Raw genomic sequence first — 26,556 nt, 5'->3', positions numbered from 1 at the left:
AGAGAAACTCTTGTCTGGACACCAGGCATGGTTCAGAAGTTCAGAGGCTCGGGGCCAGTTTTTCTCTGCTATATTTGTCCAGGTCTGTGTTTGATAATCTTCAGATACTTACATAAAGAACAGAGTTCATAGGATTCAGGGGCCTATAGTAGTGGCAGAGGGGAGCAGAGGGGGCTGAGTTTTATACTCGGAGGGACAGCTTAGGTGATTTGCATTTTCCCTTCTAACTTTTTCTTTGCCTTTCTGTTCCTTGTCCAGCCACACTGTTGGCCGCCAACAGCAAACTCTTCTCCAGGTAAGTGTTCGGTTGAGCCAGGCTGAACGATGTCTCCTTCAGGACCTACTGAACTGGGGTGGGTGTCAGAGTCCAAGAAATTAAAAACAAAGAGCTGAAGATTCACAATAGAGGGTGAGATTTCCAACTCGGAATGAGACCATAGATTGAGTTTTTACAGTAGATGGTTCAAAGGTACCCAGCATGGAGTGACAATGCCCAGCAGGGCATGTCTAGGAACCAGGGTGCAGACTGCTCACAAGATTAGTATGACTTCAGCGTTGATCCCTGCAGGAGCTTCCTGGAGACAGCCCGGCCTGGGCAGCTACTGGATCTTGGCTGCAGTTTGGCTTCCAGTAGCATGACTGGTGGGACCAACAAGACTAGTTCAAGGTAGGTGCCAAGTTTGGCAGGGGTGTAAGGGCGGGGAAGATGAGAGGTAGGAGAGAATGGAACTAAGAACCGTTGCCAGTTTTTTTTCTGGGATATACTGCTAGAGCTTTTATGTAGTCACATACTTGACAAGCATAACAATATTTGCTTGAAGAATAGCAGGGATGCAGAGGAATCTGCTGCTCAGAGCTGGATGCTGTGTGTAAAATACAGGTGTCTCCTCCCCTGAACCTTGTACCCCAAGAGGTGTAGTATCGGTACCATCACAGTTCCTGGACTTATAAGTACTCAGTAAACAATCAATAAATGTATTAATTGATTGATTGATTGGTTGATTGAGGCAATAAAACATTGATTCATTCAGATAACTTTGTACCCCCAAATGCAGGCCAGGCAATGACTGTGTGGAATTTGAAGATGAAGCAGACAAAGAGTTTGCCCGCAGGAGCCCACCAAGCCTATAGGGTGAACAAAATACACACACAAATAACTTTAAAGCAAGATGGAAAGTGATGAAAACTAGTGTGCTATAATAAAAATTGTTTGAACCTTAGCCCTGGCAACACCCCAGTTCAGTTAACACAGGATCTCTGGAGATGAGACTCAAATATCTGCATTAAAATTTTTTTCGAAGTATATTTGATTTACAATGCTTCAGGTGTACAGAAAAGTGATTCAGATATATATATACACATATATATGTGTGTGTATATATATATATATATATGTGTGTGTGTATATATATATATATATATATATTCTTTTTCAGATTCTTTCCCATTATAGGTTATTGCAAGATATTGAGTCTAGTTCCCTGTGCTGCATAGTAGGTCCTTATTGTTTACTGTTTTATATATCGTAGTGTATATGTGTTAATTGCAAACTGCTTATTTATCTCTCCCCATCCTCTGCTATCGCCTTTGGTAACCTTAAGTTTGTTTTCTATGTCTGTGAGTCTATTTCTGTTTTGTAAATAAGTTCATTGGAATCATTTTTTTAGATTCTACATATAAGTGATATCATGTGATAGTTATCTGTCTCTGTCTGACTTACTTCACTTAGTATGATCATTTCTAGATTTATCCATGTTGCTGTAAATGGCATTAGTTCATTCTTTTTTATGGCTGAGCAATATTCCATTGTATATATATATATACCACATCTTCTTTATCCATTCATCTGTTGATGGACATTTAAGTTGCTTCCATGTCTTGGCTGTTGTAAATAGTGCTGCTATGAACAATGGAGTGAATGTATCTTTCAAATTAGAGTTTTCATCTTTTCTGGATATGTGTCCAGGAGTAGGATTGCTGGATCATATGGTAACTCTGTTTTTGGTTTTTTTGAGGAATCTTCATACTGTTCTGCATAGTGACTGCCCAGTTTACATTCCCACCAACAGTGTAGGAGGGTTCCCTTTGTTCCACACCCTCTCCAGCATTTATTATTTGTAGACATTTTTTTTTTAATTTATTTTTGGCTGTGTTGGGTCTTTGTTGCTGCACGTGGGCTTTCTCTAGTTGCAGCGAGCGGGGCTACTCTTCATTGCAGTGCGCAAGCTTCTCATTGCAGTGGCTTCTCTTGTTGTGGAGCACAGGCACTAGGCGCATGGGCTTCAGTAGTTGCAGCATGTGGGCTCAGTAGTTGTGGCTCTTGGGCTCTAGAGTGCAGGCTCGGTAGTTTTGGCTCACGGTCTTAGTTGCTCCACGGCATGTGGGATCTTCCCCTACCAGGGATCAAACACATGTACCCTGCATTGGCAGGCGGATTCTTAACCACTGTGCCACCAGGGAAGCCCTGTAGACTTTTTGATGATGGCCATTCTGACTGGTGTGAGGTGATACCTCATTGTAGTTTTTTTTTTTTTTTTTTTTTTTGCGGTACGCAAAAAAAAAGGTACTGCTGTGGCCTCTCCTGTTGAGGAGCACAGGCTCCGGACGCGCAGGCTCTGCGGCCATGGCTCACGGGCCCAGCCGCTCCGCGGCATGTGGGATCATTCCGGACCGGGGCACGAACCCGTGTCCCCTGCATCGGCAGGCGGACTCTCAACCACTGCGCCACCAGGGAAGCCCCTCATTGTAGTTTTGATTTCCAGTTCTCTGATAATTAGCAATGTTGAGCATCTTTTCATGTGCGTACTGGCCATCTGTATGTTTTCTTTGGGAAAATGTCTATTGAGGTCTTCTGCCCATTTTTTAATTACGTTCTTTGTTTTCTGATATTGAGATGTATGAGCTATTTATACATTTTGGATATCAACCCATTATCAGTCATATCATTTGAAAATATTTTCTCCCATTTAGTAAGTTGTCTTTTCATTCTATCAGTGATTTCCTTTACTGTGCAAAAGGTTTTAAGTTTAATTAAGTGCCATTTGTCCATTTGAGCTTTTGTTTCCTTTGCCTTATGAGAGAGATCCAAGAAAATATTGCTACAATTTATGTCAAAGAGTGTTCTGCTTGTGTTTTCTTCTAGGAGTTTTATGACTTCTGTTCTTATGGAACAGTGTTCACCCATTTTGAGTTTATTTTTTTATACAGAGTGAGAAAATTTTCTAATTCTTTTACATGTAGCTCTTCAATTTCCCAGCACCACTTATTAAAGAGACAGTCTTTTCCCCATTGGATACTCTTGCTTCCCCATTGTATACTCATGCACTGTAAGTGCATGGTTTTTTTTTCTGGGCTCTCTATTCTGTTCCATTGATCTATATATCTGCTTTTGTGCCCGTACCAAACTGCTCTGATGACTATAGCTTTATAACCGGGTCTGAAGTGGACACAAGTCACCTCTCCCCCCCGAGGTGTGCTGGCAGCTGTCACCTTAGTGGAAGCTGTGGCTGGAGATGGAAGGGCTAGAGCCAGAGCCTGGTGTGAGCCAGGGCTTCTCCTGTGCTCAGTGGCTCACAGCACCCTATCCGGGGCAAGACTGTGTCCTAAGTTGTTGGAGCAGAATTCCTGAGGGTCAGGTCTGAGCTGGTTCCATTCCCTCTGAGTGTGTGCTCTCCTGCATCCCAGCATTGGTACCTTCGCCCCAGAGGGGAGCAGGGCTGGAGCAAGAAGGGCTGGGGCAGGTGCCCATTGCAAGCAAGGGCCCATTGCGGAGCGGTCCTGGCACACGAGTCAGAGTTCCAGACCGCTCTCCATCTGCCTCTGCTGGGAGCGCCAGTAATGGCTGCCATTGCCCGGTTCAGATGTAGCGCCAGGTCCAAGCCAGCTCCATTGCCCACAGCTACACACTCTTCTCAGTAATGGCAGCCTTCACCCTAGTGGAGAGCTGCACCATGGAGCAAGAGGGACTAGAGTGGGTGCCCCGTGTGGGTCACAGGAAGATGGCCAAAGTCAAGGCACTTTCAATCTGCTTCCTCCTCCTTGTCTCAGGGAGTCAGCGAGCGAGCGCGCTCTCTTCGCGAGCAGAGTATAGGGTTCCTGCAGCCCTCCTGTTAGTCCCACTGGTTTTCAAGCCAGCTAATGGGACTCCTCTGCCCAGCATCAGACCCTAGGGCTGGGGTGCCCAATTTGTGGTTTGAACCGCCCACTCCCCAGGGAGGATCTCAGAGCCCATGTAATTTCCCCTCTTCCTCTGTGTCCCCTTGCAGGGATGCAGGTCCTGACCTGACTGTTTCTCTACTCTTCCTACCCAATTCCATGTAGATCTTGCTTTACAGCCTTGGCTGTGTAAGAGTGTATCAGTCTCCAGTGTGTTTTCAGCGAGAGTTGCTCCTCATGGAGATGTATTTTTGATCTGTTCGTTGGGGTGGGTGAACTCAGCGTCTTCCTTCTCTGCCACCTTGATCTCCCCCCTCCTCGGTGATCTAGTCGTATGCCCACAATTCAGATAAGGAAACTTAGGATCATGAAGATAAAATTGGCAGTTAGGGGCTTCCCTGGTGGCGCAGTGGTTGAGAGTCCGCCTGCCGATGCAGGGGACACGGGTTCGTGCCCCGATCCGGGAGGATCCCACATGCCGCGGAGCGGCTGGGCCCGTGAGCCATGGTGCATCCGGAGCCTGTGCTCCGCAACGGGAGAGGCCACAGCAGTGAGAGGCCCGCGTACCACAAAAAAAAAAAGAAAAAAAGAAATTGGCAGTTAGGAGGAATGCAAGAGAATAGATCCAGGTATTCGAATTATCCAGCTATTACTTGAATAAGATGGTCTCGATTTAGATCAAAAAGCCCAGCATCCTTTCTGAAGAGAGTAACAGTGATTAGTCAAAGCCTCCAATAATTCACAGCTCTCCTACCCACATGGTTGTTTGGAGCACATAGTTGGTGAGCTCTAGTGTCACCCAGCTTGGTGCTACCAAGCTTTGGATGTAGACATATGTTGGTGCCATACCGAGAGAGAGACAGAGACGGAGAGAAAGTGTTTGGTCTGTAATGCAGGACTTCTGTCCTGAAATTGTGCTGTAAAGGGGCCTACTTCTCAAAATCAGGTTTTGAGCATACCCGTATAGATAAAATTTTATCCTCAGGGTGAGAATAAAATGAGTTTTATGTTCCTTACCCACTCATTGCCTGGGTGTTCCACACAGCCATTGGCACAAGCTGGGTAGCAGGTTACAAAGCGCTTGGCAAAAGCCAGCTGTGTCACAGTGTGTGCAAGCGGGAACTGACAGGTTAATAACACAACTGCAAGGTTTCTTTGCATCTAGACTGCTTTTGATTTTTCAGGTCCCTTTCAGCAAATTTTCATTCATCTGTAATCACTGTAGTCATGGCAGAATCTCGTTCAGTTTTTAAACCAGGGCGAGATTGTAATTCCCATGTTTCAGACAGAGAGTTTAGATTCAGAGCAGTGAAAGCTTTTCTCAGTCACAGTGGTAGATGGAGAAATGGCCAGAAAGGTATCTCAGTCTCCTGGCACTTTTATTGGATAACTCTGGATTACCCTGTGTCTCAAAGCTTTGCTTGTTTACCCAAACCCCCTCTTTGCAGCATCTCAGAGATTCTGGACAAGGTGCAAGAAGATGCAGAAGATGTCCTTTTCAGTCTGGGCTTTGGCCAGGAGGACCACAAAGACACTTCTCGAATTCCTGCCCGATTTTTCACCACTCCGTCTCAGGCCAAAGGCATTGATTTCCAGCTCTTCCTGAAGTCCCAGGTGCGGAGGATTGAGATGGAAGACCCGTGCCTCATGCTGGCCAGTGAGTGTTACCACAGATATAAGCTCAACTTCTCTCCCAGCCTGCAGTCATTCACAACAGGGATCGGTGGCTCTAAATACTACTTTCTCTTGGTCAGCTTCACTCGACCCTTTGTCTCTTGTGTCTGTTTCTTCCTATGCTGTCTTCAGTGAAGATAGAGAACTTTGACTTCTCTTCTCTCTCTTGAAGAAATTGTCTTCAAGAGACCTCATATCACTGTTACTTTCTTTAGATCTTCTCTCTTTTAGCTGAATCAAATAGGAACAATGTCTTTAAATCTTGTCCCCATTTTCTATTTCTCAGTTGGAATTATTGAATGTTCCCCATTTATAGCCACTACATTAAAATCATTTCCATTTAGGGCAGTGGTTCTGTTAATTATGTTAAATTGTGCAGGAGTTAATAAAACATTCATAGTCATAGGCTTTTCTTCCAGAGAAGGAAGGGCTCAGGAATATTTATGTTAAGTAAGCACGCCGATGATTCTTATGTATAATACTTAGACCACGTCTAGGGAAACAATGGTTTAAGTTGTCCCAATTCCATACTAAGGAAAGATATGAGAGGGCTTCTCTACCTGGATGAGGGATAAAAGTCTCTATTTTATTCTATATGTTACAATATATTTCAAATTATATTGTTTTACAGCCCCCCAACATAGTGTTTCTGACAGTGCTGTTTCAGATTCTTTGCAACAGATTCAACTTAAAAACTTGGTAAAACTACGCTTCTGAGCTCCACCTGCTGGAACAAGGATTTTGAGTTGGAGTATTTGCACAAGCACTTTAGATGATTCTTACGCACACTAAAGATTGAGGATGATTTATTGAATTTATTTTATGTGCCAAGTACATAATTAGTTGTTAAATTCTGGAAGAACAGCAGCTAGGCAAGAGAAACATGATTCTTGCCTTTAGGACACTTACAGTTTAAGGGATATATGGTTTATCACAGTGCTTTTCCAACATGGGTGTATGTATGAATTACTGAAGGATATTGTAAATGTGTGGGTTACAGTCTGAGAGTCTGTATTTGCAATAAATTCCCAAGTAATGCCAATGCTACTGGACTACTGGCCACACTTTGAGAAGCAAAGTCTAGCAGAAATGATATAGTTCATCTAAATTTCTCTACCCCTGTCCATTGCCTAGTAATTGCTATCCCTCAAATTTGCTGCTATCAAAGAAGACTTCTATAACCCTAAAGTTTTCTTACTAAGAAAATAATGTTAGTTTTGCCCTTTTTAGTCATGTTTGTCATCTAAGGCAAACACAGTGATAGAGACCATTGTATACTGACAGCAGAAAGGATATGCTAAATCAAGATACAGAAAAATTTTTCATCCCCTATAGAATTAAGTTTTGGACTATTTGGGATAGGGAGTCAAAAAGTCAAGGTCAAGAAAGAATCCTGGGTGTCAGAAATCTAAATGGGAGAAACGCTGGTAGGGAAAATGGCACCTTCTTTCTGAATTTTGGGTTTTAGGAAGGCTATTGAAGGGAAAGATTCAAGAAGTAATTTGCTGATGACCCCTAGACTCACCATCTTCAACCCTTGCACTCAGGCAGGTTTAAGCAAGTGCAAACACTGGCCGTCACCGCCGATGCCTTCTTCTGTCTCTACTCCTACGTATCTAAGACCCCTGTCCAAAAGTTCACACCATCCCACATGTTCTGGAATTGCAACGCAACTGATGTGCCATCCATCAAGATTCTGGCCCCAGAACCTGAACCTCACTCACCCAGAGAGCGTCTCCGGAAAGCCATCTCCAAGATGTGCCTGTATACATGCCCACGAGATAGGCTGTCACCACCCGACCACACCCCCAAAAGGAACAGTTTAGACCAGGTGGTGTGGGAAGTGATGGACAGAGTGCGAGGAGAGAAGTTGGTCCTCCAGCAAGACCCTGGGTTTGGGCCAGTCCCACAGGGAGATCCTGTGCCCCCCATCAGGGGTACAAAGCTGCCCACTTCTTCCTGTCCATGTGCCCTCTGCTTTAAAGAGGAAACACAGCAGGGGATGTCCACATTGCAAGAACCATCAGAAACTCTGGATTCTAACCCCTGTTGCACACATTCTCTGCCCAGAGCAGATCTACAGTGGAGCACAGACCCTGCACAGGTAAAGAGACAGCTGTGGGGTCTACAAGCCACCAGTAAGGAAGCCCATTCAGCCAAGGATGAGACCTTCTGGAAAAGAAAGAGCAGAGCAAGAAAGAGTCTGTTTCAGAAGAATCCCATGGGCAGGAAGGTTAAATCACTGGACCTGTCCACCATCCAACAGAAATGGAAACAGGGCCAAGAGAGAACAGAACTGCACCGATCTCTAACCCAGCAGCTGCAGGACACTTTGGACTTGGAGGTGAGTGGGTTGAAAGTGAGGGAGAGGCTGGCAGAGAAAGGCTCTGGATTCCTTCCCTTGGGTAAAGGAAATCCAGGCTCGTTTTCCTTGCCAGATATATCAATTCTTTTCTATTTATTTATTTATTTGTTTTATTTTTTCAATTCTTGAATTATATTCAGAAACCTTTGGGAATGGGTTAATATACAAGGAGGGAGAAAAAGAAATGAGCCTGGTTTCTTAAGAGTGCCCAGGTTTCTAGCACTATTTTTCTAATTCCTTATCTAATCTGATCTTCACTGAAGTTTCTCATCAAGCACACCTGCCCCTGTCATTTGTGGGATCCACACAAGAGTACAGATAGAGGTTACACACTAGGCTAAACATGATTAAATAAAATCTTCTCTTCTACCTTGACAAGCATGTAACCGCAAAGTCCTAGAAGTTCAGGTTCAAATCTAGAATTCTCACTCTTAGGACTTCAGTGCTAGAACATGGCAGTGTGGGCAGAGACCCTCCCCATCCTGTCCCCTTCTCTTCCCATGGCCAGATCTGCCCTGCACCATAAGGGATTTTGCACTACATATGTGAACACCCCAGCCTGCATATACAAATGCCACAAACCCCCTACCCACACATATAACCACCATTAGTCATCACTCAGGCCTGGGAGTGCATACACTAGGAGAAAGGCTGGTCTTTGAGAGAACAGACACGAGGCAAAGCCAATGCATTTCCCTGAAACAGGCTTGGGGCCATTTGAATAGCATTTGGGGGTATTCTGGGTATCCAGAGCATGGTCTAGAAGGGGTAGTACAAGATCAAAGTGGACACATCCTCTAGGTCCACCAACTCTTCATCCCATGAGCTCTCTAAAACTTGGAATTCTTCTTGCCTGGGTCTATGGACAGTACTGCCATCAAGTGCTAGAGTCTCGAGGAAAAGCCCCTCAGATCCTTGCCACAAAGAGAAGCCATGATGATTTGCAGTGTCATTTGCATGTATGTCACCTCTCATTGAATGTAGAGCTGTTCCTGCCTTCCTCACTACCAGACTCCTACCACAAGAGAAGAGGCCAAGTCTCTCAAGTACATTCAGCCTCTTTCCCTTACAGCTATCTGCCATTCTGCACTTTTCTCCAACACTGGCACTGACTGAGTTCTGCCGGGATCTTGGTTACAGGTGCAAAGCAACAGTGAGGAGGAAGAGAGCCACTGGCCCAGCAGATCCAGAAACCACCACCTGTACCAGACTTTTGCTGGCAAAGACTCAGGAAGTAAGTGAAGTGGATCTCTCTCTCTCTCTCTCGTGTGTGTGTGTGTGTGTGTGTGTGTGTGTGTTTCTCAAACCTCACTGCACATTGTAAGCACATGGGAAGATTTTTAAAAATACTCACAGTGAAGTGTCCCACATCCTGCCTTCTGATTTAATTGGTATGGCATGGAGCCCAGGGACTGATTTTTTTTGTTTTAAAGCTCCTAGTGTAATTCTATTATGGCTGGATAAATACTTTTCTAGATCAGTGGTTCTCAAACTTTAGCATCAAAATCACCTGGAGGGCTTGTGACACTACAGATGGCTGGGTCCCAACTCCCAGAGTTTCTGATTGAATAGATCTGGACAGGGCCTAGGAATTTGCATTTCTAACAAATTCTCAAGTGATGTCAATGCTGTTGGTCTGGTGATCACAGTCTGAGAACTGTTGCTCGGGGGGAAAATTCTGTGTAACCTTAATATTCAAAATGTAGTCTGCAGATCAGCAGTATTAGCATCATTTGGGATTTTGTTAGAAATGTGGAATCCCAGCCCTTCCCCACCCCCGACCTAATGGATCAAATTTTATGAAGATCCTTAGGTGATTTACTTGCACATTGAAGTTTGAGAAGCATTGTAGTTTGCAACAGGTGAAGACCAACCAGATGAAGACCAACCATGGAGATTTATACCCCAGCACCTGCTTTTAGCTACTTTCTAATCAGCCCAAATCATAGGACTGAGGCAAGAGTCCTCAATGTATCTCACATGTATGTTCATTTAGGCTCTGAGTTCCATTCTGCAGCTAGGGTCTGATGTACATAGCTCTCCTTCTCTCCTCAGAGAAGGACAATGAATCTCACGTAGGTAGTTATTGCAGCTAAAATGTCTTTCCTCTAGATATGAATTTCGAGTATTAACTCTTTCAGAGCTTTCCTTTATTTTTTGAAAATTTTGACTAAAGATTTATTATTTAAACTAAGCAGAAATTAATCTCCTGGTACTTCAACTGCCTATCCGCTAGGACCACAGAGAATATGGCATCAGAGGTAATGATTTTCCCAAGATAGGAAGAATTGAAATATTTCTTGAATTAAGTAAATGAATCATCTTGCTTAGGGTTCCCTCCATTTTGAACGTCTTAGTACTATTTACTGCACTTCCTAGTCCAATAGCTTTTTGTTTAACACCAAAATTTCATTGTTACTGGTCCAGAATCACAAAGGTCTTTGTGATTCTAACTCCTTTAATTCTAATTATCTGTGGGTTTAGGGTCCTAATCACTCTACGTTCTCTCCTACCCATAACTTTCATCTCCAGATATATAGCTTGTATGTATCAGTCACTCACAAAAGAGGTAAATGTCAGAAGACAGCAATCTACTATATGTAGTTGAAAAAATTTAAGATATGGAGTCAAATGACCTACCTCCTACTAGCTCAATAATCTTGCCAAACTCACTTAACTTTGTTTGCTCCCATGAAACCTTACAGAGAGTTTGTGTAGGTAATGCACCATGCTGGAATAACCGTTACGACGTTGCTGTTGCCGCTGCTACTGATTTTAGAAAAGGTAATCATGCGCAAAATATTTAGATCAGTGAATCCCAATCTTACAGGCTTTTTAAAAAATTGCTATTTCCTGGACTCCACCTAATAAAATTAAATACAAATCTCTTAGGTTTGGACTTGGGCATTATTGTTTATTCTTCTTTAGAAGTTTCCTAGTGTTAGCAGTTACCTATTTTTGCATAATAAGCCACCCCAAATGTAGTGACTTAAAGGAAAACTTATTTATTATTTCTTGCTGTTTAGTGGGTTTACTGGGGGGGGATTCTTCTGCTTGGTTCATCTGGGTTCACTTATGCAGCTGTTTTTGGCTAGTTGACTGGGCTGGACTAGAAGGTCTAAATGGACTCACCCTATTGGCGCTAGCCTTGGTGCTGAATCTCTCTGCTGACTGTCAGGCAGGCAGGCAGGCACTCTCTCCATGTGGTGAGTCATTCTTCAGTAGTCTAACTTGTCTTTCTTACGTGGATGTTCAGCAAAAACTGAAGTTGCAATGGCTCTTTTTAAGGATACGTTTTAAGTTGTACAGTGCCCCCTCTACCACATGTTATTGCTGAAATCAAAGCACAAAGCCAACCTAGATTCAAAAGGAAGGAAAACAGACTTTACTTTTTAAATAGGAGTGGCAAAGTCACACTGTGAAAAGGCAGTGTGGAATGGGAGGGTTGCTGTGGCCATCTTTATAAACAGTCTCTCACAGACAGTGATTCTGACACCCCATGAGGGTTAAGAAAGACTAGTTTAATTAAAGGGCTTTATCCTCACATATTAAAGTTGCCCCGAGGGTAAGCTGTCATTCTAAAGCTCATTGAAACTCAGCCACAGCATACAAAATTTGAAAAGAAAATTAACTGCTAAACTTATCAAGTTCGAATAGAAAATGTGGAGTATATGCACCACAGCTAGGTTTCCCTGCCAAAAATTTTAATTTAGTCTAAAATAGCAAAACAAAGCTTTGCTCAAGTGTTACTTGTCCAGCAGATGTCAGCCTCGCACAAGAAAATGACGATTTGTCCAGCAAAGCAGGCTTTGTAGGATCTATATGATTATACCTTTCTGGACAATTCATGTAATACCCAAAACGTCAGTTCCTCTCACAAACGTCCCATCTTTGACTAAAGGTCAGTATACAGAAAGATTGGAATTGAGTTGCCAGGGAGGAAGTTTCTAGGAGTTAAACATTTCAAATAAGTAACTAGATGTAACTAGACTCCATTTTCTGCTAGGTGATGGGATTTCATTACAGCAGGAGTTACTGTGTTTAGAGATGCTATATTTCACTTATTCTAAGATGTACATTTTTCTGCACTTGAATATCTCTGAAATAGAATGAGTCTAACAGTTGGCAGTGTCAACCAATATACTTGTGTGTGTGTGTGTGTGTGTATATATATATATATATATATAAAATACATATATTTGTCTTCTTAATGGAATACAAAATTAATTATGTCTTACAAACAATGTTTTATCAGATTCAATGAAACACAGTAACTTTAGAAATTCAATGCACTTAGCCTCTCAGGTAAATGAGGAGGTGATTTCATAGATTTTCCTTTTATGATTCCCCTAGAAAAATGAGAGATCTCTTCTTCACTGACACAGACTTCAGCTGAGGCAGGGGGTCACAGTGGTTCCCAAATCATTCCAATGTTCTATGAGTTTCTTTATTAATCTTCTCACAAAGCTATAAGCTATCTCTCTCAATCCACTCCTCTATCATCCTTTAAGAGATCACATGGAGTGGGAAGTAGCTATGAAAACAGCTCAGCACTGGCAAGATTAAAGACTGCATAAGGAACACGGATAGGGAAATTCACTCACCACCATCAAAGGCAGAACTAGGTGGGACAGTTCCTCAGATCTACTGCCCCTTCCAGGATCTGTAATTATCTCCCAGGATCTCTGTATCTAGTCCCAGGTGTTAATCTACTACTTGTTGTCAAGCATAGGAGAGGTGCAAGCATGGATAGAAAGTGGTAGCAGCACCCAGCCAGCAGCTGTGTCTAGTGGTGTGGTCCTCATATTTCACAAAGACACTCACTTGAAGAGGCAAATAGGGGTTGGAACCCAGCTCTACTGAGCTTACCTTCCATAATCTCAAGGGTCTTCTTCTACTGAGAGAGAGTTTATTTTTTTCCCCTAATTTATCTATATAAGATGAGCACCTTTCTGTAATTAGCACAAGGGCACATTTTCTGTTAAAAGAGGATCTTGTTCCTAGCTATCAGCTTTCATCCCTCCCACTCCATCTTTTAGTCTCTTCCAGAGAAGTCTTAATCTTCCTCCAAGTTCCTGGCAAAGAATGACACTCATCCCTCATAATTTGCACCTTGCTCAAGAATTTCAACTTCATGGCCCTTTTATTGGTGCCCTGTTGCTGAAATTTAAATCATTTGACCTTTACCACATTTATGAGAAGCATTGCTAAGGAGAATATTTTTATTTTTATTTTGTTGTTGTTGTTTCTTTTACCAGATCTGAGGTAGTACAGCATAATATATATCCTGTTTGTGAAGTGATCATATCTAGAAGTGAGAGGTTTCATTTTATTATCAACACTGCTAGCAGCAGTGGGAGAAGAGTCAGGAAGGATTAGGTGGGGAGGCTGGTGCAGAGCACAGGATAAAGAAGAAAACTAGTCTGAGATAATCCCAAATGGTGGGTAACTCAACACACTATCTGTCTGTACTTGGTGGAAACTCTGTGAGCCGGTAGCTACAGACTTGCTCCTTGATGAAAGATTTTGCCATATGATAATATTAACAATAACAAATATATATAGTGCTTATTACATGTCATACACTATCCTTAGCACTCTGTGGGAATTAAATCATTTAATCCTGTGATATAGGTTGCTTTATTGTTCCCCATTTTATAGATGATGACCCTGGGCACAGTTATTTTTATACCAAAATAAATTCTCAAGAGGAACTATCAGATAGGAAGTGTAGAGAGAGACAAGAAAAGGGAGAGGAAAGAGAAAGAGGACTATGAGAATGTGATAATTATTTTGCTGCCTCATTTACATTTCTTACCAAGGTTGTTTTGTGTCTGTGGGGTAAATATAATTAAAAACAAAACCTTCTGCCACCCCAGAATCCCTCTCCGGAAAGGTATAAGAGAAAGAAAAAAGTTATGTTTTTGAATAAACATTACACCAGAATATGATGTGCATCACAGGCAAAGGGTGTGCTAAAGAGATTGCAGAGACAGAAAGGGGTCTTACCCTCTTATATATCCAAGAAGATACAACCCATTACATACATGTTGTCAAAACAAACAATAACTAGTCCTCAAGTAAGAGGACTTGACAGCACCATTTTTCACACATAGTTCATCCTAGATTCACCTGGTAACTGAGGTGGCCAACCATATTAGCTTATTGCCTTTAGCCAAAGGAATAATAAATACCTCTCATGTTTTTATGGCAGTTCGTGGTTTTGCAGTTGGAGCCAGGCATCTAAGTTAGACTGGGGACTGGGAGATGGGGGTTCTATGATCCTTGATACATTTCAAAGCAATGGCTTCCATATCCTTGAGAGAGACATTTCTGGTTTGTAAAGGTTTCAAGGGGCTTATTTAGCCTTTAAAAAAGATTTACATACATTTCAAAGAAACAAAGAATTTACAAGTTTCCTAAAGAGACATGTTTTAACCTGCCAGGTGAGTGACCTGCCCCTGCGCACTACACCCCCATGGCCCTACCAAAGTGGCCAGGTGAGCACAGCCCACACAGGGAATGCTCCTTGAGTCAACCTAGTTCTGATGGCCAGTAGGATTGCCTTTCTGGGCTCCACAGGTCTGAAACAATTAGAGAGATAGTTCTTGGCAGGCTACCACCCGCAGGGCACTGCACAGACAGCAGACTGAAACAACCCCCAGTCTTCCCATGCAAAAGGCCTATTTACTTGTCCTGGAGCATCAGCCTGAGAAGTAGAGTTCAAGTTAACCACACATCTAGGTGCTACAGAAGTGTTCTCAGGGAACATTAGCCAGTACTCTCACTTGACTTCACTACAGCTCACCAGTACCTCCCAGAAAGGTGCTTATACACTCAACTGGAGCCCAGAATTTTGCAACATTCTCAAAGGGACACCTCCGGGTTCTTGGTCTTGATGCCAGCAGAGTCTACAATTTCAGTCCTACAGGACCTTATATATTTGCATATCTTAAAAGCTGCTGCCTGAAGGTCTAACTTTCAATCAGCCCCAAACTGAGATCCCTCCTCTAGGACACTCGGAGGTCCTGGCACATTCTCAACAACTGGGACCTACCCAGAATAAATCAGGCTGCTTAGACAAACACAAATGTTTGAGAGACAACAAGCTAGGGAAAGGTTAAATGATAAGGTTCATCTCCTACACAAGGCCATTCCTTCAAGACTGGGAGACGTAGCTATTTCACATAGAAACAACACAGAGAGTCAAGCAAAAATGAGGAGTCAAAGAATATGTTTCAAATGAAAGAACAAGATAAAAACCCAGGGAAAAGAAAAAAAACACCTTAATGAAATAGAGACAAGTAATTTACCTGATAAAGTGTTCAAAGTAATGGTCATTAAAGTGCTCACCAAACACAGGAGAAGAATGGATAAACACAGTGAGAACTTTAAACAAAGTTATAGATAATAAAAGAAAGTAGAAAACAAACATCACAGGTTTGAAGAATACAATAACTGAACTGAAATGTACACTAGCAGTGTTCAACAGCACACTAGATGAAGCAGAAGAAAGAATCAGTGATCTGGAAGACATGGCAGTGGAACTCACCCAAGAGACCAGCAAAAAGAACAAAGAAATTTAAAAAGTGAAGATAGCTTAAAGGACCTATGAGGCAACATCAAGAGGAATAACATTTGAATTGTAGGGGTACCAGAAGGGGAAGAGAGAAAGGGGCAGAAAACATATTTGAAGAAATAATGGCTGAAAATGTCCCTAACTTGGTGATGGAAACAGACTAGATGTCTGGATCTGTCTAGATCCAAGAAGCCCAGAGTGTTCCACACAAGATGGACCCAAAGAGAGCCACACCAAGATTATAATTAAAATGTCAAACATTAAAGATAAAGAGAGAATCTTAAAAATAGCAAGAGAAAAACAACTTGTTATGCAGAAGCTAACCTCCATAAGACTGTCAGCCGATTTCTCAGCAAAAACTGTAGGCTGGGAGTGGCCTGATATATTCAAAGTGCTGAAAGAAATAAACTTCCAACCAGTTAATACTCTACCCAGCAAGGTAATCATTTAGAATTGAAAAGAAGATAAAGAACTTTCCAGGCAAACAAAAGCTAAAGGAGTTCATCACCACTAAACCAGTCTTGCAGTAAATGTTAAAGAACCTTCATTAAGCTGAAAAAAGGGGGCACTAATTACTAACAAGAGAACATATGAAAGTGAAAATCTCACTGGTAAAGGTAAATATATATTAAAGGTAGTGGATTAATAACTTATAAATCCAGTATGAAGGTTAAAATACAAAAGCAGTAAAAATAACTAGAACTAAAATAATTAGGTAAGAGGTACACAAAATAAAAAGATGTAAAATGTGACATCAAAAACACAAAATGTGAAACAACTACTATATAGCAGAGGGAACTATATCCAATCTCCTGGGACAAACCATAATGGAAAAGAATATTTTAAAAGAATGTATAATGTGTAAAACTGAGTCACTTAGCTGTACAGCAGAGATTTGTACAACATTGCAAATCCACTATACTTCAATTAAAAAACAAAAATAAATAAAAATAAAACCCACAAAATTTGGATGGGGGCGTTAAAATATAGAGTTTTAGAATGCATTCAAACTTAACTTGCTATCAACTTAAATATATCAAAACTGTCAACAAAGTGGGCATAGAGGGAACATGACTTAGCATAATAAAGGCCATATATGACAAGCCCACAGCCAGCATCACACTCAATGGCAAAAAGCTGAAAGCTTTTCCTCTAAGATAAGGAGCAAGGAAGGGGTGACCACACTCACCACTTTTATTCAACATAGTACTGGAAGTCCTAGCCAGAGCAATTAGTCAAGAAAAAGAAATAAAAGGCATCCAAATTGGAAAGAAAGAAGTAAAATTGTTACTATTTGCAGATGACATGATTTTATATATGGAAAACGCTAAAGCCTCCTCCAAAAACCTGTGAGAACTAATAAACAAATTCAGTAAAGGTGCAGGATACAAAATTGATATACAAAAGTCTGTTGCATTTTTAAACACTAACAATGAGCTATCAGAAAGAGAATTAAGAAGACAACCCCATTTATAATTGCATCATAAAGTAAATTAAAATACCTAGAATAAATTTAACCTAGGAGGTGAAAGACCTCTACACTGAATACTATAAGACATTAATGAAAGAATTGAAGAAAACACAAATAAATGGAAAGATATTTTATGCTCATGGAGTAGAAGAATTAATATTATTAAAACTTCCTTACTACCCAAAGCTATATACAGATTCAGTACAATCTCTTTCAAAATACCAAGGGTATTTTTCACATAAATCAAATACACAATCATAAAATTTATATGGAATCACAAAAGATCCTGAGCAGCCAAAGCAATCTTGAGAAAGAAAAACAAAGCTGGAGGCATCACACTCCCTGATTTCAAACTATACTACCAAACTATAGTAATAAAAACAATATGGCATTGGCATAAAAACAGATTGATGCAACAGATAAGAGAGCCCAGAAATAAACCCACCCAGGTATGGTTAACCAATTTATAACAAAGGAGGCAAGAAGATACAGTGAAGAAAGAAGAGTCTCTTCAATAAATTATGTTGCGAAAACTAGACAACCACATGCAAAAGTATGAAACTGGACCACTATCTTACACCATACATAAAAATGAACTCAAAATGGATTAAAGACTTGAATGTAAAACCAGAAATCATAAAAATCCGAGGAAAAAAAAAGCATAGGCAGTAGGCTCCTTAACATTGATCTTAGCAATATTTTTTTTTTGGCTCTGACTCCAGAAACAATGGAAACAAAGGAAAAGTAAATACATAGGACTATATCAAACTGAAAAGCTTCTGCACAGTGAAGGAAACCATCAACAAAATAAAAAGGCAACCAACTGAATGGGAGAAGATATTTTCAAATCATATACCCAATAAGCGGTTAATATCCAAAGTATGTAAGAACTCATATAACTCAATTAATAAGAAAAACAAACAATCTATTTAAAAAATAAGCAGGATCTGAATAGACGTTTTTCCAAGGAAGACATACAGATCAGGTCAATAGGCACATGGAAAGATGCTCAACGTCACTAATGCAAGTCAAAACCACAATGTGATCGCACCTCACACCTGTCAAAATGGTAAAAAAGACAACAAATATCAAGTGTTGGCAAGGATGTGGAAAAAAGAGAACCCTCATGAACTGCTGATGGGAGTGTAAATTGATGCAGCTGCTATGGAACACAGTATGGCGGTTCTTCAAAAAATTAAAATTAGAACTACCAGTAATTGCTTTTCTGAGTGTTTAGCCAAATAAAATGAAAACACTAATTTGAAAAGATACATGCACCCTTGTGTTCATGGCAGCACTATTTACAATAGCCAAGATATGGAAACAACGTGTGTCCATCAATGGATAAATGGATAAAGAAGAGGTGGTATATGTATACAGTGGAATACTACTCAGCCATTAAAAAAAAGAAATCTTACCATTTTCAACAACATACATGGACCTCAAGAGTATAAAGACGCAGACTTACTAGAGAATGGACTTGAGGACACGGGAAGGGGGAAGGGTAAGCTGGGACAAAGTGAGAGAGTGGTATTGACATATATACACTACCAAATGTAAAATAGATAGCTAGTGGGAAGAAGTCACATAGCACAGGGAGATCAGCTTAGTGCTTTGTGACCACCTAGAAGGGTAGGCTAGGGAGAGTGGGACGGAGGGAGATGCAAGAGGGAAGAGATATGGGGATATATGTATATGTCACTTTGTTATAGAGCAGAAAATAACACACCATTGTAAAGCAATTATACTCCAATAAAAACGTCTTTAAAAAAGTATTATGCTAAAGGAAATCAGTCTGACAGAGAAGCCAAATACCATATGATTGCACTTCTATGTGGAATCTAAAAACAAAACAAACAAAACAAAACTCATTATACAGAGAACAGATGGGGGTTGCCAGAGTTTAGAGGAAAGGAAAAAGGACAGGTGTGAATACAGTTACATTGGTTGTCTGGAGAGGAGGTCAAGAAATATATGCTTACTGGTTTCTCTCTTTTTCCTGTTGGGTCATCATTAAAAGCATGAGGCAAGAAATTTGAGGAGGATCATAAAGATTTGAGATCACCACTATGGAGAAAGGACAAGAATAATATTTATTAATAGAAATATGTATTAATAGTCGATTGGTGAATAGCATTAGGGCTCAGCTCAAGGTGCAGAACATGGATTGGGAATAATTTTGTCATTTTCTCCAGCAGTGCTCAGCAGTCTATACAAAAGAATAAGAGTAAAAGCATAGGTATACTTTTATAAGTCTAAACATTAAGAAGTGAACTTTTTCAGGAATCTCATTTCATGGTGAGAAGAGCAGAAAGCCTAAGTCACATGACTTTTTGATCCCATTGCTGCTGCTGCTAATAATAACTGTAAATATTACTTACAGTAGTGAGAAACATTTCCCCAGGTAGGGTATAAAAGTTTCTACCAATCCAGTACACAAAGTTGTCTCAAAGATGCATGATGTGGGCTTCCCTGGTGGCGCAGTGGTTGAGAGCCCGCCTGCCGATGCAGGGGACACGGGTTCGTGCCCCAGTCCGGGAAGATCCCACGTGCCGCGGAGTGGCTGGGCCCGTGAGCCATGGCCGCTGAGCCTGCGCGTCCAGAGCCTGTGCTCCGCAACGGGAGAGGCCACAACAGTGAGAGGCCCGCGTACCGCAAAAAAAAAAAAGATGCATGATGTGACAAACAACCCAATCAAAAAATGAGCCGAAGACCTAAATAGACATTTCTCCAAAGAAGACATACAAGTGGCCAACAGGTGCATGAAAAGATGCTCAGTTTCACTAATTATCAGAGAAATGCAAATGAAAACTACAATGAGGTATCACCGCACACCAGTCGGAATGACCACCATTAAAAAACCCACAAACCATAAATGCTGGAGAGGATGTGGAGAAAAGGGAACCCTCCTACACTGTTGGTGGGAATGTAAATTGGTGCGGGCACTATGGAGAACAGTATGGAGGTTCTTTTAAAAACTAAAAATAATGTTACCATATGATCCAGCAATCCCACTCCTGGGCATATATACAGTGAAAACTCTAATTCAAAGAGATACATGCACAGCAGTGTTCATAGCAGCACTATTTACGATAGCCAAGACATGAAAGCAACCTAAATGTCCACAGACAGATGAATGGATAAAGAAGATATGGTATATATACACAATGAAATAATACTCGGCCATAAAAAAGGATGAAATAATGCAATTTGCAGCAATATGGATGGACCTAGAGATTATCATACTAAGTGAAGTAAGTCAGACAAAGACAAATATCATATGATATCACATATGTGGAATCTAAAAAATGATACCAATGAACTTATTCACAAAATAGAAACAAACTCACAGACATAGAAAGCGAACTTATGGTTACCAAAGGGGATAGTGGGAGAGATAAATTAGGAGTTTGGGATTAACAGATACACACTACTATATATAAAACAGATAAACAACAAGGTCTTATTGTATGGCACAGGGAATTGTATTCAATATCTTGTAATAACCTATAATGAAAAAGAATGTATGTATAACTGAATCACTTTGCTGTACACCTGAAACTAACACAACATTGTAAATCAACTATACTTCAATTTTTAAAAAAATGCATGATGTGTTTCTTTTAAATTCCCATTGCAGGCTTTTACCACCACCACAGCACGTGCTCTGACGGCAGCAGCTTCATAGAAGAGCCTGACTCCCACCTCCTCTTGCAGGAGGCTGTGTGGCCTCCAATATCCAGCTCCTGCTCTCTGGCCCTACAAACTCCTAATCTCAGTAGGAGAAAAGCAGCATGGTACACCGGGCAGAAGACCAGAGTAAGAGACTTGGAATCTCCATCCTGATGCTATCATGAACAGCATGCACAGAGACAGACCTTAGGCAGTCACTTCATTTCTCTTTGGTTTTTCTACTCTGTGGGTATTAGAATACATGATCTACATGATAGGGACAGTGGTAACCTGGACAAATACTTAATTTTCTCTCAAGCTTTGACACTGCCTAGGACAGTTAGAAGATTTAAGGATGATCAAATTTGAGGAACAAGGGTTGCTACTGGAATACTCTCAAAGGGCTCAAGCTAAATGAGGAAGCACAAATCCCACTTTCAGGCCCTGAAACCTTGGTGCAGCCTACAGTAGGATTCCCTCTGAGCCTCTATTCATCCCTCTGTGCTCCCAATTAAATTCCAGGAAGTCGTCCACCATACAGGTGTCCTGTTTTTCTTCTTGAGGCCTCATCCAAGGAGATACTCTTGGAGCCTCCCCACTAAAACCCTTTTCTCCCTGTATCCTAAATTTTGGATCTTCATAAGAAAAGAGATGAGCGGGATTCAGAATCCCTCCTCTTGGCCATTGCAAAAAATTCACAGTATTTTCTGCTGGCAGAAAACAATACAAATAAAAATATGTTTTTAAACCTTGGCTTTTTTTTTTTTTTTTTTTTTGGTACGTGGGCCTCTCACTGCTGTGGCCTCTCCTGCTGTGGAGCACAGGCTCCGGACGTGCAGGCTCAGCGGCCATGGCTCACGGGCCCAGCCGCTCTGCGGCACGTGGGATCATCCCGGACCGGGGCACGAACCCGCGTCCCCTGCATTGGCAGGCGGACTCTCAACCACTGCGCCACCAGGGAAGCCCAACCTTGGCATTTTTAAAAAAGAATAAGCAGTTGTGGTTTGTGTCAGAAGGAAAATGTTTTGTCAATAAACAGAGCTTGAACACTGACAGGACTCTACCAGGCTATATGTGGTATATTTTAGATATATTCCTTCTCGAAGAAAATTTTAGTAGGGAGGGAGAGGTCACACACACACGCGCGCGCACGCTTACAGTAATGTATTACTTGGTTACCTAATACACTGCAAGATAGTGTATGGTAGACAATTAGAATATTGCCTACCATACCAGTAAACAAAGGATGTCACAGTCATCAGTGACTGCAGCCCTTCAATGTGAGTCGGTGAGCCCTGAGGAAACTCAGGATATGAAAACACAGGATACTGGCCCCAGATAGCTGAGGTGCATATCAAAGGAATGATTTCAGTGAGCCCATATTCCTGCATCTTCTCATACATAGAAAAGCACGAAATTCCTTAACTTGACATATCTGGTTTTCTTTAATTAACAGTAATCTTTTGATGTTCCCGACTACCTGCGCTTTGTTACAAAACTCCTGTGTATCCTAGCTCCCCTCCCTGGCCTCCTCAGAGCGGTACTCTGAAGATTACTTGAGATTCTGCCTCCCAGGCTTGAAGTCCTAAAAATTCCCGCCAAATAAAACATAACTCTCAGGGCTTCCCTGGTGGCACAGTGGTGAAGGATCCGCCTGCCAATGCGGGAGACATGGGTTCGAGCCCTGGTCCCGGAAGATTTCCACATGCCGCGGAGCAACTAAGCCTGTGCGCCACAACTACTGAGGCTATGTGCCACAACTACTGAAGCCCGTGTGCCTAGAGCCCATGCTCCACAACAAGAGAAGCCACCGCAATGAGAAGCCCGCGCGCTGCAACAAAGAGTAGCCCCCACTCACTGCAACTAAAGAAAAGCCCAGGAGCAGCAACGTAGACCCAATGTAGCCAAAAGTAAATAAATAAATTTATTTTTAAAAAAAACAGCTCTCAATTTTTAGGTTGTGAATAATTTTTTAGTCGACCATAGCAAAGATCAGGAGAAAGGGATTAGACAGAAAGGATAACCATGAGTGTTAAAGAAAAAAAAATCATACCAGATATTATGAGCAAACAGAACTCTATTTTATTTTGATACTATTGCCAGTCATAGAGCATAGACCAGTCTGGTTGCCTAGCTGGGTGGAAACAAAGGGCTGGAGAGTTTTTAAGAGCTATAGTGCAGGCTTCTTAGACCACCTCTGTTTGCTAATTGTCCTTACCCAAAGGAAAAGTAAACTTTCTGGTATCTTCTTGACAGGAGGTAGTTTTGCAACTTGGAACTAGCCCTCCTCCCCCCACCCCTAAGTTAGGCTCCTACCCTCCCACAGAAACTGGGGAAACTTATCCATTCTTTTTTGGATTCTTTTGCCATATAGGCCATTACAGAGTATTGAGTAGAGTTCCCTGTGCTATACAGTAGGTCCTTATTAGTTATCTATTCTATATATAGTAGTGTGTATATGTCAATCCCAATCTCCCAATTTATCCCTCCCCATCCTTTCTCCTCCACTGGTCAGCATAAGTTTGTTTTCTACATCTGTGACTCTATTTCTGTTTTGTAAATAAGTTCATTGTATCATTTTTTTAGATTCTACATATAAGCAATATCATATGATATTTATCTTTCTCTGTCTGACTTACTTCACTCAGTATGACAATATCTAGGTCCATCCATGTTGCTGCAAATGGCATTATTTCGTTCTTTTTTATGACTGAGCAATATTCCATTTGTGTGTGTGTATACACACACAATGGAATATATATATATATATACCACATCTTCTTTATCCATCCCTCTGTTGATGGACATTTAGGTTGCTTCCATGTCCTGGCTATTGTAAATAGTGCTGCAGTGAACACTGGGGTGCATGTGTCTTTTCGAATTATGGTTTTCTACAGATATATGCCCAGGAGTGGGACTGCCGGATCATATGGTAGTTCTATTTTTAGTTTTTTAAGGAACCTCCATACTGTTCTTCATAGTGGCTTTACCAATTTACATTCCCACCAACAGTGTAGGAGGGTTCCCTTTTCTCCACACCCTCTCCAGCATTTGTTATTTGTAGACTTTTTGATGATGGCCATTCTGACTGGTGTGAGGTGATACCTCATTGTGGTTTTGATTTGCATTTCTCTAATAATTAGCAGTGATGAGCATCTTTTCATGTGCTTATTGGCCATCTATATGTCTTCTTTGGAGAAATGTCTATTTAGATCTTCTGCCCATTTTTTGATTGGGTTGTTTGTTTTTTGACACTGAGCTGCGTGAGTTGTTGGTATATTTTGGAGATTAATCTCTAACACCCTTTCAATGCTGATTTCTCTCTGCCACAGCTACTCCCACCTCACCCCCATTGCCCTCACTGCCATCCTGGGTCACCTAGGAAACCCTGTGAAAGGAGAGGAGCCAATCTGGGATGTAGGACACCCACAAGAAGCAGGCTGCTCATACTTGCAGCCCCACATGGCAAAGTGACAAGTGTCCATATACGAATTGCAGTTTCTAAGTGAATTCTAAGTATAGGCTGGGGAAAGACAGGGTCATTACAGGGAGCTGGTTCAAAGGAAAGTAATGTGGGTGGAAAAGGCTTTAGGAGATGGCTTTTCTGGACTACATGAAGGCCTCTGGAGGCTGCTGGGTGGAAGAGTGGGGAGAGGGACCACTGGAATGGGGATAAAGGGACCAGAGGTGCTTAGCTGGTTTGGAGAGGGTATGAGCTTTCAGAGTTGCCAAAATCTGCGGATTGGGTGGGTTTTTCAAGTTATCCCTTCCCAGGTATCTGGCTCTACTTAGATTCACAGCTCCAGAGTGCAACAAGGATATAAACCCTACTTGGGGCCCCAAATATGAAAGCCTGTACCCTCATCATTCACTAGCCAGCTGTATGATTTAGGCGTGGTGTTTAACCTCCCTAAGTTCTCAACTGTAAAGTAAAGTTACCGAGGACTGTCCTGTCTAGTGTACTGGATGGGAATAAGCAAAGTAATGGTATAAAAGTGCTTTTAGCACAGCAATGTTTATTCTAGGAAGGATTCTAATGAGACAGAAAGCCCTGACTCACAGCATCAGAATGTCAGTAAAGTGAGGGGTATGTTTAGAATCTAGACACTCACTAACTGTGTTACTTTATTCATGGCTATTGCAATATGGAGAGAGGCCAGAACTAAGCCTGAACTCAACTCTGCTGAAGCAGGAGTGATAGTTTTTAAGGGTGAGAGTGAGCTAATGGAAAAGCACCAAGGACCTTAGGAGGTGGCCATAGGCCATCTGTATTTGCTAACTGGCTTTATCCAAAGGAAAAATCTCTCTCATATCTTTGTGACAGGCGATAGTTTTTCAACTTAGGGCTAGGCACCTATGATGTTAGGCTCCTACCCTCCTACAGAAACTGGGATATAAAGGTGCTAATTCTCTTTCGATGATTACATTCCAAAGAGAGGCTCCCAGGTCCTTGTAAAAGACAGTCCTGAGTTGTAGAACTGGGAAGAGACTTGGAGATTTCTGTTTCAAAGGGGTAGAGGAATAATTTACAATGGCAAGGGTTTTTTTTCTTTTCTTTTTCTTTTTTTTTTTTTGCTGTGGTGGGATTTTATTTTCTTATTATGTTTTTCTTTTTTTTTTACTTTTTATTTTTATTTATTTATTTTTTAAACATCTTTATTGGAGTATAATTGCTTTACAATGGTGTGTTAGTTTCTGCTTTATAACAAAGTGAATCAGTTTTACATATACATATGTCCCCATATCTCTTCCCTCTTGCGTCTCCCTCCCTCCCACCTTTTTTACTTTTTAAAATTGAAGTATAGTTGATTTACAATGTTGTGTTAGTTTCAGGTGTACAGCATAAGGGTTCCATTATATATATATATATATATATATATATATATATATATATACATTCTTTATATATATTTCAGATTCTTTTCTATTATAGGTTATTACAAAATATAGAATGTAGTTCCCTGTACTATACAGTAGGACTTTGTTGGTTATCTATTTTATGTATAGTAGTGTGTATAGGTTAATCCCAAACTCCTAATTTATCCCTCACCCCCTTTCCCCTTTTGTAACCATAAGTTTGTTTTCCACATCTGTGAGTCTGTTTTATAAATAAGTTCATTTGCATCATTTTTTAGATTCCACATATAAGTGATATATAATATTTGTCTTTCTCTGTCTAATTACTTCACTTAGTATGATAGTCTCTAGATCCATCCATGTTGCTGCAAGTGGCATTATTTCATTCCTTTTTATGGCTATTATTCCACTGTACACACACACACACACACACACACACACACACACACACACACACACACACACCACATCTTCTTTATCCATTCATCTGTCCATGGACATTTAGGTTGCTTTCATGTCTTGGCTATCGTAAATATAGTGCTGATATGAACATTGGGGAGCATGTTTCTTTTTGAATTAGAGTTTTCATCTTTTCCGGATATATGCCCAGGAGTGGGATTGCTGGATCATACGGCAACTTATTTGTAGTTTTTTAAGGAGCCTTCATACTGTTTTCCACAGTGGCTGCACCAATTTCATTCCCACCAACAGTGCAGGAGTGTTCCCTATTCTCCACACCCTCTCCAGCATTTATTGTTTGTCAACTTTCTGATGATGGCCATT

The 26,556-nt window shown here is 41.2% G+C and overlaps 1 protein-coding gene across 1 annotated transcript in view; it reads left to right on the top strand.

Moving 5' to 3' along the window:
- TESPA1 (thymocyte expressed, positive selection associated 1) overlaps window positions 1-21,451 on the top strand; it is a 39,880-nt gene extending 18,429 nt beyond the window's left edge. The window contains exons 6-11 of the mRNA XM_033436107.2: window positions 259-295; window positions 569-667; window positions 5,604-5,812; window positions 7,377-8,173; window positions 9,335-9,428; window positions 20,885-21,451. Of these exons, the coding sequence (XP_033291998.1) occupies window positions 259-295; window positions 569-667; window positions 5,604-5,812; window positions 7,377-8,173; window positions 9,335-9,428; window positions 20,885-21,090 (1,442 nt within the window). The 3' untranslated portion in view covers window positions 21,091-21,451. The remainder of the gene's footprint in view (window positions 1-258; window positions 296-568; window positions 668-5,603; window positions 5,813-7,376; window positions 8,174-9,334; window positions 9,429-20,884) is intronic.
- Window positions 21,452-26,556: the final 5,105 nt, after the last annotated feature.

The sequence above is a fragment of the Orcinus orca genome, chromosome 11 (assembly GCF_937001465.1).
Source record: "Orcinus orca chromosome 11, mOrcOrc1.1, whole genome shotgun sequence".
In the NCBI taxonomy this organism is placed as follows: domain Eukaryota; kingdom Metazoa; phylum Chordata; class Mammalia; order Artiodactyla; family Delphinidae; genus Orcinus; species Orcinus orca.
Note: the sequence above shows the minus strand (reverse complement) of the source record. Positions and strands in the feature narration are given on the sequence as shown.